This window comes from Lottia gigantea, assembly GCF_000327385.1.
Source record: "Lottia gigantea unplaced genomic scaffold LOTGIsca_47, whole genome shotgun sequence".
Taxonomy (NCBI): Eukaryota; Metazoa; Mollusca; class Gastropoda; family Lottiidae; genus Lottia; species Lottia gigantea.
Genome location: NW_008709640.1, coordinates 562,156 through 576,892, shown reverse-complemented (window position 1 = coordinate 576,892; position 14,737 = coordinate 562,156). Strand labels below are relative to the sequence as shown.

The 14,737-nt window shown below is 33.9% G+C and overlaps 1 protein-coding gene across 1 annotated transcript; it reads right to left on the bottom strand.

Annotated features, from left to right (window-relative positions):
- Window positions 1–3,484: 3,484 nt before the first annotated feature.
- On the bottom strand, window positions 3,485–14,389 carry LOTGIDRAFT_234133 (hypothetical protein; the record flags this gene model as incomplete). The annotated part of the gene is made up of 5 exons (XM_009061285.1): window positions 3,485–5,553; window positions 7,843–8,095; window positions 9,272–9,478; window positions 11,426–11,609; window positions 14,322–14,389. 5 exons carry the CDS (start codon window positions 14,387–14,389, stop codon window positions 4,445–4,447), a joined length of 1,821 nt encoding a protein of 606 aa, XP_009059533.1. The 3' UTR covers window positions 3,485–4,444.
- Between the last annotated feature and the right edge of the window lie 348 nt (window positions 14,390–14,737).

The window sequence follows — 14,737 nt, the reverse complement described above, 5'->3', positions numbered from 1 at the left end:
GTATATCGAATGACACTTATTTCTGATAGTTGGGATTATTTTTTGCCGATAATGTAATTGTTAAAGTGTGTAACATCACATTTTTAAAAGAAAAATTACGTGATCGGTATTCCATTTGACAAATCTGATTAGCCATTTCACAGATCTGATTAGCCATTTCACAGATCTGATTAGTCAAAAGCTTGCCAGACTGTAACCTCTAAGGCAGTTCGTTTTAAATACATCATAAGTGCACAATTTTGTAACGGTTTCGCTTTAAGTACATCATTAGTACAAGGTTTTGTTAAGTTCTTACGAGAATCTCAGAGAAGGCATATTTTATAAAATCGGTTAACCGCTTCAATACCATTTCACCTAATCGTGCCTGTACTTATTTATGCCTTTTTATACGCCCACATGGAAATGTGGACGTATATTGCCGTCGCCCCTGTCCGTCCGTCCGGATTTCTTGTATGCACGATAGAGGCTACAGTTTTTATCTGATCTTGATGAAACTTGGTATGCATGTATATATTGATAAGATGTCGGTCAAGTTCGAAATTGGTAATAATCGGATAAACGGTTTCAGAGTTATTGCCATTGACTTAGTAAAAAAGCGTTAAATTTGGCTTGCATGCATAATAAAGGCTGTAATTTTATCTGATCTTGATGAAACTTGGTATGCATGTATATATTGTTGAGATCTTGGTCAAGTTCGAAATTGGATTTAATTGGATGAACGGTTTCAGAGTTATGGCCCTTGACTGAGTATAAATGCGTTAATTTTGTCTTGTATGCATGATTAAGACTGTAATTTTATCTGATCTTGATGAAACTTGGTATGCATGTATATATTGATAAGGTCTCTGTCAATTTTGAATTTGGTCATAATCGGATGAATGGTTTTAGAGTTATTGCCCTTGACTTAGTAAAAACGCTTCAAATTATGCTTGTAGCCATGATACTGAGTGCAGTTTTTATCTGATCTCAATGAAACTTGGTATGCATGTATATATTGATGAGATCTCAAGTTCAAAAATGGAAAAAATTGGATGAATGGTTTTGGAGTTATGGCAATTGAAATAATTCATTGCGTCTAAGTTGGCTTGCAGGTCTGATAGAGACTACATTTTTTATTCGTTTTTTTTATGAAACTTGGCATGAGATCTCAGTAAAGCTTGAAATTAGTAACAATTGGATGATTAGTTTCACATATTAAACCACTACAGACATTGGTATCATTTCTGACAGCTGGTAGTGGGCGTATGTTACCTTGCCTGGCAAGCTATTTTCTTTTATCGTATTTGGATTAGAGAGTACCAGGTAAGTCACGATTTGCAATGTACACTAGAGACAGTTTGGTCGTGGTTCCAATACGCTTACTTCCTTGGATACTGTACCCTTCATGAAGCCCCACCAATTGAGCATGTCCGACCTGCACCACTGACAAAGGGAAGTCCAGTCTCAACCTAACCAGAACCATCGACTTCAAGAGTGGTCAGATAGCTCTTGACAGTTTGAACAAAAGTAAACCTGGCAGGTTAACGAACATGTCAATCTATTCCATAGAATACATATGATTTATGTTCAGAAATCGGATTGTTCATCAATTATTTATTGTAGTATTTAAAACCAGTCTGGGTCATTGATATTCATGTCTGACTTAACCATGTTTCCATTATCAAAAGGTGATAACAGATGTACCTTATTGTATTAGGGATTGTAAAGAGGTTTTCTAAATATATCACGTGTATCGGGGACACTGATATCTCCAATTTTCAAACAGACATCTGTGGTTCTTGATGAAGTCACTAATCGCAAAAAATGCTATATCACATTAGTCTGAATTGATGATGTCATGAAACACTTATTTTTGTGTGCAATTGCAGGAACCACGGAGGGGTTTTAAAAACCTCTTTACAATCCCTTTAATATTTATAACTAGAGGTTGCCAGCAAATTACGACCACTTCCCCGATAAAATTTGTGGTTATCCTTTTCTTTGAGACTGTATTTATGATTTACAGTATTCCGGAGATCCGAGTTCTAAATTTGTTCATTCAAAATATCAGTTTAGTCAATAACATATACTTGTCAAATCTTAGATTTTAACTCCACCTAGATCATTCTTGTGTATTTAAGACCAAATGATTTCGGACAATTTATGCTGAAAATGGTGTTAATGGGTGAAAATAGTTCGATTACCGCATTGAAGAGTTGAATATACTGTTATTACTTTCGGTGTTATAATTTTTGACGAGGAATTTTAAAAAGGCTGGTATTTCAAAGTGTAATTTGGTGAAAAGATGGCTAATGTTTTATAATTATGAGATCAATAGTTTCAGCTTTGATACTTCATCGTACGCAAATTAATACCACTACCGATTATAGTTTTGGTGAAATGGCTGTTTTCATGGACTTCGAGAATAAAACTAAAAAAAAAATGGTCAAAATTTTTAAGGGGGTAAAACATCTTTTCCTTGTTTTTTAATTTCAAGAAATATTACCAGAAAAGGTTCTTATTGTACGATTTGGTAATGGTCAAGTTTTCATTTTGGCTATAATTTGGCTACAGTTGATGATTATTTTCATCTTTTCTACTTCCTAGGTCTTCGGAACATTTAGAAATAAAAAGTTTGATAAAAATTCATTCGGTACTGTATTTACTGATTGGTGTTTGAGGTTATCTTTTCAACCGAATTAAATGTAGTTCCAACAGAGTGAATCCTTATAACACAATTCTACTAATGACCCCAAACCATTCCCACAGAACTTCTTTCGGGTGATCTTTAAATGGTATGAATTCGTCTTCGTTCATTCAGGTCATTAGTTTCAGTGACTCAACAAATACTTTACCAATCACCTGATGATTATTTACGCAATAGTTCAACTATTTGAGTAGGAGCTCCACCTTAGGAAATTCTTTTTTTTTCCTCTCCCGTATTCTGGGACCACTCTGTAAGTCAATTTAATGCCTTTTATTTTTAAGATAATGTCATTTCACTCATTTAAATATTGCCGTTTGCTATTATAACTGTATACTTTGGTATATTATTTTGGTGGGAGCCCGTGGGGTTGGTTAAAACCTGTCCCCATGCCAATAAGCCACTGATTTTACGATTCTTTGTACTGGTAGGCTTAGGCTACTATCACACCGAACTCCGAGACTGACAACCCCGATCGTGTTATGTTGTGGAAATTTGGCCGAGTCGATTAGAATCGTGTGTAAAAAATATCTGACTTTTGCTTTAAAAATTACAATTTTTCGTTCTTGCCATGGTTTTCTATGATTTATCCGTCCATTTTTTTTTTCAAAATTGCAAGCTGCAAACCCGACGTCAGATTTACATTATTTTGTAGGGATAGCTTTTTGAGCTACATATTAATCTGATAATAAAAGGATAATCTTCTTTGTCTTAACAAATATTATTACTAGTGAGTTGTTATCTGCCATCTAACCCTAAATATCCATCTTAGTGCTAAAAAGAAGCCATAGATCGAGTTGTAGATTTGGAAAATAAACTTTATAAAACTTTAGAATTACAAATATATAGAATCATTTACATCGAAATCAAACAATTATAAAGTTAATGAAAAAAGTGACAAAATATTTAGAAAACATAAGACTACTTGAATAGATATGAGTGATTTTTACGAAAACATAAGATAGTCTTTCAGTTTGAGTAATCTTATTGGTCAACAATTTACAATAGTCTTGATTTTATATTTATAAAGTTTTTGAAAAACTGGCCCTAAATGACCACAAAGAGTTCAGAGAAAGCTAATATGGGAAATCCAACTAGTGGTTCGAATGTAACAATAAACCTATGCTCCATATACATGTGAACGATCCAACACCAGTCGGACAGCGAAAAATAGTTTAAGATACCGCCTTTCCTTTCTAAATTTCCTCATTTCATACATCTCTTCCTTAATATAAACTCGAGCATAAAATAGTAGCCTACGTATAACCACACAAATTATTTCATTTCACTTAAATGAAAGTGCTGAAAGCAGTGACATTTGTAAGGTCGGATATTTAGCTGCACACTTGGCACACAATAAGTCGTGTTAGCGAATAGTTTATACAGGATTGTGAAACAAACGGTTCCTGAAATATCTATTATAATGCAACCAGGAAGTTGCCAGTATTAAATCAAGAATAAATCAAAGCTAACCATTTGAGAAGACATCAGAATACAATAAAAAACCTTATAACCTTTCCAATATGCTGACGTATTGAAGAAAAGAAATGTCAGTTATATGATTCCACCCCGCCAAATAGATTGCTTTCCCGGCTTTTATTTTTTTCGACGAATTAAAAACTTAACTTGAATTTTTGGGCTTTTGTACTCCAGTACAGCCAAAGGAATAATTTTGCATAAAGATCACTGTTTCGAAAGTAGGCAACTAAAATATAAATGTAATATATACATGTATATGAAAAGGTGATTTAAAATAATGATTTAGCTAGCTTCAAAACAGCCCATAAATTCTTTAAATTTTAACATTCCACCTTCAACGGACAGCTCTCCACTAGCCATTGATGATAATGCTGAAAATCTACTACTTAAAACCTGCCTCCATATACTCTCTGTTGTTTGTACCTTTATATCGTAAGTTTTAGACGGTTTATCGTGTATCAATACTATAGCATTTCTCACTTGTACTCGTATAAATTGATTGGTGTCTTTGAATACAAATAAAACAGTTAAATACAAATGATCACAAGATTCGGGAATAAATTTTACTCGTAACATGTTGAATAGATTTAGAATGGGAACGTTTTGTATAAACATTGCTCGTTGTTCATCACCAACTTCATTGTTGACCTCCCCTAATTCCTCCATTGCGCTGGTAAAGTAATAATTCCTCCCATTGGCACTAATCTGACGTCTTCCAAGAGACATCAACGATTTCACTTTGACATCTTTAGCAAGAACATCATCCGGATCTACTCTCAAAGCGTACGAGCTTAACTGCAAGGCCCATTGGTGATCTCCCTTTTTAGAGGCATCTTTAGCTTGAGCAGCTAAGACATTGGCGCCACCTACCAATTTGGCCATACGGGTAGCTTCCTCATCAGGTGTCAAGGGAAACAATTCGGTAGCATCACCACTAAACCAACCCATATACGTGTTATAAACACCCTTTGCTGACCATTCCACGGTACCGTAGAATTGCTGAAGGTACGATAACGATGCCATCTTTTTAGGAAGCTTGATTAATGTTGCTATCTCGTCCGGATGATAACCTTTGTTGGTTAAGCGAATTGTTTGATCATGTATGAACTGGATAGCGTCTCTATACGTCGTTAATAAGTCTTTAATGTATTTACCACCTTTCATAGGTCTGGTATGACTAGGTACAAGATGCTCTGGTTCCAAAGCTATCATCGTGTCAATTGATGAGGTCCAATCCAACAGATCCCTTGCTGGGGTACCACGAATAGCATATAGGTTTGGGAAGGCTTTGTATATATCGTCTGCACATAAAAAGGTTTTTTGGTCCTCGACCCACACTCCGATTTGATCAGCTGTCTCTCCAGGGATGTGAACCAATTTTAATTTCAGACCTACAAAGATAAAAAAAAAAAACAGCTACTGAAACGGCTCAGTAAAGATAACATAATGTGGACTAAACTACACCGGAGACTCAGATTACGAGATTAGTCTGGTCAATTAAAAAGCAACTTGTATTAGCGTAATAAAATTCACTTCTCTTTCGTCTCCCCCTACTAAATTGACCTTTATACCCATGTATGGCAATAGTATTATATTTTGTTATACGCCCACACGTAAGATGGGCGTATATTGTAATCACCCTGTCGGTCCGTCCATCCGTTCACTTTTGGTTCGTGCTCACTCTACAGGCTACAATTATTTACAGATGATTTTGATTTTGTTTGTCAATGTCATTATGAAGATGGTCGGATTATTTAGATAAACAGTTGTCCTTGACTGATAAAATATCTTAAAAGATTTAAGACACCAGAGCAGAGTGATTTGATAATTTAATTTGATGTATTTGGGGTTATTAATATTGATTTTGAAAATATTGTGAAAAACTAAGCATAAATAACTGACAGTAAATATATATATATGAATAAATTCACACTACAGATACATTATGAAGATCTTTGAAACGAGAAAATTCATATTTTGGCTACTCTTAAGACTCAATTATCATTTCTGACAGCTGCCAGTGGGCGTATGTTTCCTTACCTGGCAAGCTATCTTTAATAACTTAATCGCTTAATGTAGGCCTGTCAAGTTTCGTAGTTTGAACATAAATCAACTATAGATTCTTATTAGATCATTAATTTTCTTTTTTCATTTAATTTTTGAACCTGGATTTCTTTTCTTGTATTGATTGAATGTACAACTATCGCGCCTATTATTTATTTTGTGAAAAAACGCAAAAAGAAATTGCATTTCCAAACTTACTTAAACTTAAATACAACATACATTCTGTAATATATACTTTGGTAAAATGTGCGTACGATGGTTACGTAAAGACTGTACAGGCGATTCGTTGATTTGAAAAAAAAAGAAAGGGGAACGTATTGGTTGCTAATTATTATCCGCCTCAAGAATATACTGTGCGGGTGTGACTATCTTAACTTTTCTTAGAGGTCACTTTAGATTAGATAAAATCTTCAGACCAACAATTCATCACCTGAGAACGTTAACTGCATGTGTTTAAAGAAATAATCAGAAGTCTATATCCATAAAAATTGTTGTTCTTCATGTGCAGTGATACTTCTAAATATCTTACGAGGATTAGATTAAATCTTTTAATTCGTTTGGACATTTCAATATCACATCGTTAATAAAATCTTGCACAAATGTCTGCACGTCTGAGGAACTGTAATCCATCTTACTTATTTCGATTGTAAAATGAGCAGAAAACTGAACATCATCCTTTTAAGTAGACGACTTTAATATTGAACTGAATATGGATGCTCTCTCTATGGTCCGCGCTTTTATTATTAGCAATTTATTTATTCAATGTCTTCCATTCTGTTGTGTAGATTTTATAGCCAGTTTATTTACTTTAGTCAATCTTTCAGTTAACGGTCTTATGTTTTGCCAGCTGGGTCGAAAAAATTAATATCTAATAGGTCCATATTAAATACTTTAATAGCTAAAAACAGATTAACCAACTACTTACAGCATTCACCCCAGATTGGTGCTTTGGTTAATTATTTAATTGGAGAACACAAAAATATCCAGACAGAGCTTAGTATCGGTAATAGCAAGCTTTAGTCGTCTGACATGAACGGGCTCAAAAAAAAAACATTGCAATTAGTTCGTTTTTCGTATCTATTAGTATTGGATTTTATATTAGCTTAACTGCCAAAGCAATTTTGCTTCATAAACCATACCAACTTAAACCTATCTCCTCGGCGATAGAAGGACGTAAAACTCCATTCATTTATTTTACGACGTATATGTAGCAAAACAAAGCATGGGCTATAACTCCGTTTCTCGTCATTAGAAAGTGCTCGAACTCGATCGGGGCTTTTGAATAAAAAGTTGAAAAACCATCGAGAGAAAGCTCGAGATAAAAATAATTCAAAAGGGGGTTTCTAGTCGTATATGAGTACTTACACCTACTTACATCTTAATGGAACCCTTTCAATTTTCTGTGTGACGTTTTTAGCGTGGTTACTGTAATTCAAGGAGCTTTATTTCTATAAAGCTATTATAGTTATTATTAAGAAAAACTTCGATCATTATGACAGCACTGCAACAAAAACCATTTAGTGTGTACCGCTCTAAAGTAGAAAGACTGGAAAAAAATATCTTTGAAATTTCAATACGAGATTGAAAATAAGTGGTTTACTTCTACTACTACTAACCTGCCACCATAATGTCTCTTTCTTTACCCATAAATAATTTGTTAGGATAGACGATTCCAATACTTGAATCATGGCTATTGAGACGTAGGTGGGAACCAATTCCAGCATTAATTGTATTAGTAAGAAGGGCTCCAAACTGTCTCATAGCTCTTTTCATAAACGCCTGGTGCGTATAAAATACTCGTTGAAATTGTCTGATTATGTCGTTATGTGCCCATATCTCTGGCATTTTCTTGGGATCTTCAATAAAAGCCTGTAAAAAATGAATGAAATTTTGGAAATGGTGTTAAATTATTGGATAAATTGATATATATTGATATGAAGATTTAGGTCTGGATAATGAAAATTGTGTTTGAGGATACAATTAAGACGTTTAATCACCAAAATTTCCATTCACATATCATCCAGGACTATAGGATAGAATAAGTGATAACTTGAATGCTTGATACTTCCTTTGTAGAAGGTTTTTTTCTGGCGGTACTCTATCAACAACAATTGCATTTATCCGTGTATTTAATGATTTGCCTTCCATAATCCGTTATTAGATAACCTTTAACAGATCTTAGACGGCTATTAAGTGTCTTTATCTAAATTCAGTCTTAACGAATGTTCTATGAATAATGTAACATTAATTAGATTAGGGTCCGAAAGTAATTAATATACATATTCCTAATCTGATCATTTTTCTTGTTTCAATCAAATTGTTTTATGTCATTTAGATCAGTCCGCCATAAAGAGATTTTAAATTGCCATTGTAAAAGACCAGAGATTTTCAACCGTTTTCTTCCTATTATCCCTTACCCTTGCATTGCCCCCTTGCCTCCAATAAAGCCTTACTATTACATGAATTTTCGTAGGTTTTCCCTGCGATCTTTTTCATGTCTGAGAATATAGCTTGACTCAATAAAACGACTTAAATTGTAATGTAATATTATGCTAGGATACAAAGCGCCTTACTGCCCCCAAAAATTACTCCCTGGGTAAGAGACAATATAGAATAATCTGAAGCATACGATACCGTACTAAATTTCGGATTTCAATATTCTACTATGATGTACAGGGTAGACGTTTTGTGTAAATTACTCTCATCGGTTTGATTGTTTTCTCAGAGGTCCGCGTTCTCAATAGAAGAAAATTAATACTATATATGATATCTTTGCTTTTTTGTTGAATATTTCGCAACATTCAATTCTGTTGTTCTAACAGTTCACTTGTGTGTTGGTATTAGTATGAAATCTGGGGGAGTATAAGACGAAGAACACGAAACACTTCTAAAAGGTTAAATGTGGACTTGGTTTCCAATACATCAACAGTCTGACTGAAATGAATGCTGAGTTGACAGAAGCAAAGTGTCATTTTTTATTCCAGAAGGTTGAGTGAACACATTCTGATTGAGTTATAAGACTAGAAAGGTTATTTTTAAACTTACCGATGCTCCGAATGTATGATCAGCATGATTATGCGTGTATATGATTGCCTTTATAGGTTTCTTGGTTATTTTCTTGAAAGCTTTAAGTACTTCTTTACCAGAAGTGACACTTTCTGTTACATCAACAATGACAACACCATCTGTACCAACTATCATAATAGAGTTGGCCAGAGCATATCCTATAGCACAATAAATCTTTGGTGTAACCTACAATAGATACAACGGCATCACGATCAAATTTCATCATGAGGAAGGCTTCGCAATCACAGATATAGATTGTGCGACGCCTTAAAAATCGTCCAACACGGAATTTGTCACTTTTGGTCTCATTTTCAAGGGATTCGGTATTTGTTGTCTCTTTTGCTGATATGTCGGGAAGATTAAGTTTGTAGCGTCTATTCATGTCAAATATTGCGAAAGCAACGTTATAATCTGGACGAGCCTTTCTGCCATTGTTAAAAAAACTATTTGGATGACATTTATAGACAATAGATGCTCTTTTAAATCCGTTTAAGAGTTAGTTTTTATCAAATATTAAATGCAGCCTAATCTATCAGAAATTAAATTGCTTCGGGTTATCTTATTGCTGTAACAAAATACTTTTCTTAATTACCTGGGCAGTGCTTTATCATCATATGGAAAGCTCAATCTGGATATGTTTAGTAATATCAAGATGTTATGTTCGTGTTAGGAAAGTGTTTTGAACCAGAGTAATTCCCTATTGTAATATTCCGTATCAAGTTTAACATATTAACGACGGCTGATTAGATCTATAGTGACTGGTTGCTCATGAGAAGTAATAGATTATTATAGAGTAATTGTCTTACAGCATATAATATCAGTATATCAGATAAACAGATTGAGGCTGTCGGTTGCATGATGGAATTATATTAACCTGGCAGATAATATATTGATGTATTTACGTGTTGTAAATTTGATATCGGGACAATTTTCATCGGTTCCTTGTTCTATAAATAGGCTAGTATTGTCGAGCAAATATTTTTGTTTATCGGGGTTCATCCGATTCCAAAAATAAACACATCTACTTTTTGATGAATTTACATCGTGTTGATTACTACTTTAACAGGCTTTTGGGTGGTTATCACAACGTTAACTTCCTCTCAACTGGAAATGGATCACAAGAATACCACAACAAGGTGCGACATAAGCAAGCTCCAGTGATTTAAACATTAAGCCAGTAGAGATGAAGGATTAATCCCGGCAAAGTTTGGTACTTTCTGGATTTCCAGTGATACTACACTGGGGAGCTGACAAAAGTATTCTAATTATGCTCGAGGCTATGCGCATTCGAAATTACATATCGAAAATAGACTAATGCCGCTGCCCCGGTAAAATTTCTCCCACACTGTATGATATTGTCCGTCTTCATAGGCCCTATTAGGTTCAAAAAAGTACAATCAATAACTACATTTCATTTCATTAGATAATTTAGCAAGAACAGGAAGTTAACCAGACAAATTTCAATCATAATGTCATTCTCCTACTTCCTAAATAACCTTTATGCACTAGCCCTTTTTAAAAGTTTGATTTTTAGAGAGAAAGAGATATCAACTCAAAGACTTCATTTAAGAATCGTAAAGGCTTCTTATTAAATCTTTAGAGCTCTATTAAAAAAATGATTCCTTTTGAATGCCAAATTTATTTTTTTCAACGTAAAAGTTGTTTTATGATGCATTTAAAGTCACGAACGATCTACTTTCATCTTAGACAATTATATAATTATATATCTTAGAAGGAACGTTCGAGCCTTTGGAGCCTAACTGGGAGGATTAGAAAAGACTTAACAAAATTTCAAATCAAATTATGGTCAATTCATAGAAAAAAGGAATCGCGAAATACAGGCCGATGAGGTGAAGGAAAAAAATTTAACGATCGCCTATAGAATAATAACAGTTCAATAAACCTCATTTTAGATTGATCTAGGTTACTAAGGGCAGAAAATACTTAAGATATAAGACCTGGTTCAATATAATAGCTTCATTGTCTCCTTGCTATCAATTTACTTCTGTCAAATAAAATTCTCGCGGCACACTAAACCTCTAATTGACGCCATTTCGGCTTTTAATAATACACTAATCTAATATAACATACATGACTTGTTCATTTCTCGATCAGTTTTTGTCATTTTCTAACCTTAATTACTTGAGCTGTATTAAATGTCTTGGAATGTTCTTGGTGTTTCTGAATTGTGTCTGGACCACTTATTTCTTGCCAAGCACGTTCAACCCGAGCTCTTTTATTTAATTTATTCCAGTACCAGTTTCCACCAAAGGCCAAAACAGCCAGCGTTATGGCTATGTACACGCCCTTACTCATACTGAAAAAATACAAAAAGATTGAGAGTTATAACAGGAGCTCAATATCAACATCTGAAAGGTGTCTGTAAACCGAAACAGCTACCTCTATTTCAGAGGACTATATCTGATAGATATTTTGAAATAGCTGGCGTATAGAGACTGAAGAAACTGCTTTGACGGGGTGGTGGGGTTTTAAAACTATTTATTTTAATCGGATCCGCAAAGCCCAGATATATGCGGAAAAATTGATTTTTTTGTAGTTCTGTCATACCATTCTTTAAACTTTTGATACTATCAAAACGAAAGTTACGGTGATGCCCAAGACTAATTTACAGTCATCGAAAAGGTAATTTAATATTATGTTGGAAAAACACATCTTCGCAGGTGTAAAAAATCCCCATAAAACGGCCTTGTTTTTCTGTCGATAACTGTCAAAATATATATATAACCCCTTTCTCAGAACGGTTCTCATAACGGAAGGGATGAATTTCGTGTAATGTAAAGAGTCGAGCGTTCTGAGAACCGTTCGAATTCTGGCCCACCTCAGGGAGGTGGTCTCGGAACGGTTCTCAGTTCTGTAAACGGTATGGTTCCTAGAAATCTTTACTGAGCATGCCTCACAAGCGACTTTTACCGTGGAATTTCGTCATTATTCAGAGAAATTGTTGATTACCTGATGTCTTCGATTACATCACGGTGACTACAAGGGTTAATTTTAGCTTCTTCAAGAAGAGTTCCATAGATAACCGTGCCGAGAATGCTTTTCATTTACACTACAACTGAAAAAGCGTTCTCAGACCACTGAGTTACTGTGACGTAAATGGGCACAAATTGTTTTATTCTCGGCCTCGTCCGGACCGGGAATGGAACGCTTTATAGCGGCCTAGTATAAAAGGGGCTTATATATCTAGAGTCTGGAATAGAGGCAGATGTTTCGGACTAGTTCTTGCGGTACTATCTTCGACCAATCAAATTAGTGACAACATATTCAATTTGCTGTAGATCACGTAATCCAGATGAAATGTTACTAATCTTATTGTGTCGTTTTTTTGTATATTTGATTTCGCAAGACTGAAATACCATTTTCCACCCAACATGATTTAAATTGCTCTATTTCTAGTTCAAGCAGTATAGAAAATTTTGCTTGTGTAACCTTTACTATAAGTTATATTGATTACAGAAAATAATCCATCTTTCACCCATATTGATAACTATTTTTTAAATCTAATTTCCCTTACTGGCATTATTTATCGTCTATTATCACTTCCTTGTCCAACTTAATAACATAAGGTTATTATTATACGTGCGAACAGGAATTTTTTTTTCAACCTGTCTATTCATGTAAACACGCATAGTCATTTATCGTTACGAAAAGATTAATATCTGTGGTTCGTGATATTCCGGTAACTTTCTATATGTCTGTGTAAAATATGAAGCATATTGTTCCCTATTTTCGTCGATCTATCCAGATATAATCGAATATTTACACGCCAGATTTGCAATCGTAAGGATAGGGTCATCTAAATATTTACCAAGGTACTATATAGGAGACCAGAATCATAATTCTTCAAAGTAACACACATAACTGAAATTTAGCTGATACAGTAAAATGTAAGATGATTATATATTTTTTAGTGATACTACCCCTAGAATGGTCATAAAAACTGTAAGTCTCAAACTTGGTTAACAAGTGTTGCATGTGCCATGATTAAAGAATCTCTAGGCCCATACTTTCATTAATCTAAGTATTTTTGAAACACGCTTAGAAACGTTTTTCAAAAATACTAAGTTTAATTGACTATTAATTAGTTTTATAGATTCATTGGATTATAAAGGGATATAAAGATTTGATACTAGGTAAGTTCACTGATAAACAAAGACTCATTTTGGCCAAGTTAAAAAAAATTGATCTTCCTAAGAGGTAGTATATCTTTAAGTTCCGCTTTGAACATCGAATTTATGTAAATAATCATCAGAAGTACTAGTAAAGTACGAAAATCGCTTAAGATAAGATAATTCCTTAAAAAAAAAATTTTCCTTTTTCTATAGATGTATTTTCTTTATATATGGCATTGTCTCAAGAAAAGACTACTGTCTTTCAAACGTGGTTAATTCTGGACACAAATTGATTTGAAGGCTCAAATTTGGACGGTAATCTGTGAACACTATGGCTGACTGGTTAAGCTTAAAAAAAGAATCCCGTTTCTGAGACTAAGGTACGATTGGTAAAAAAAAAAGCCCATCTGTCCCTTTAAAAAATTTAAATGTATGAGCTCATTTTGAATAACCCTAAGTGACATAGTAATTTAAATGGTAAAATTAGTTGGTCAATGGTTTCAGAACAATTATATCTTGAAAGGATTCGATTTCATTATTTTAACGTCTTAGAGATTTCCTTGGGGAGATACAGCGTGATACTAAAATCTATTTGCATTAGAAACAGTTGATATAACTCAGTTTTAATTGCCTGTAGCTATTTTTTTTCTAAATTTGACATTTATGTACTGTACTCAGTTCTATAATACTTAAATCTGATAAGGACAATAAAACTTTAAAGGCTTCGATACGATATCATGCAACTTGTTGTAGCCTACCCATTTGGTATGCCATATCAATTACAAATGGCATGTCAGTCCGACATGGTATATCAGTTCGAAGTGACATGTCAATACAATATAATATATGAGAACATAAAACTGATTTCCCATTACTCAATAGAAATGTATACAAACCTTTTATTCCTCTGATTGATACTTTTTTGATTTTTGTTTTCTCGAAATACTGGGTTGTATGCTGACATCTTCAAGGCGTGAACTATAATAACACGTTTCTTGAAATCAGATGAACTTATTAAACTTTTATATCAAATTCAATCTAAATGATTCAAGTTTTGAATGTTTAGGCCTATATACAGACCATAGTAATAACTTGATCTATCATACATCCAATCAATAAACACAAAATCAAAAATTATTCATTTGTATAAAGGAAATATATTTCAATGAAACCTGGAAAACGACATTGCGTTTTGTATGTATCTAGATTGACCAAATTGACCCAAGTATATCAGCAGCACAATCATCAATTTGAACCTTATTTTACAAAAAATACATCCAATCCCGTCTTCTTCACCAAACAATCATCTGAT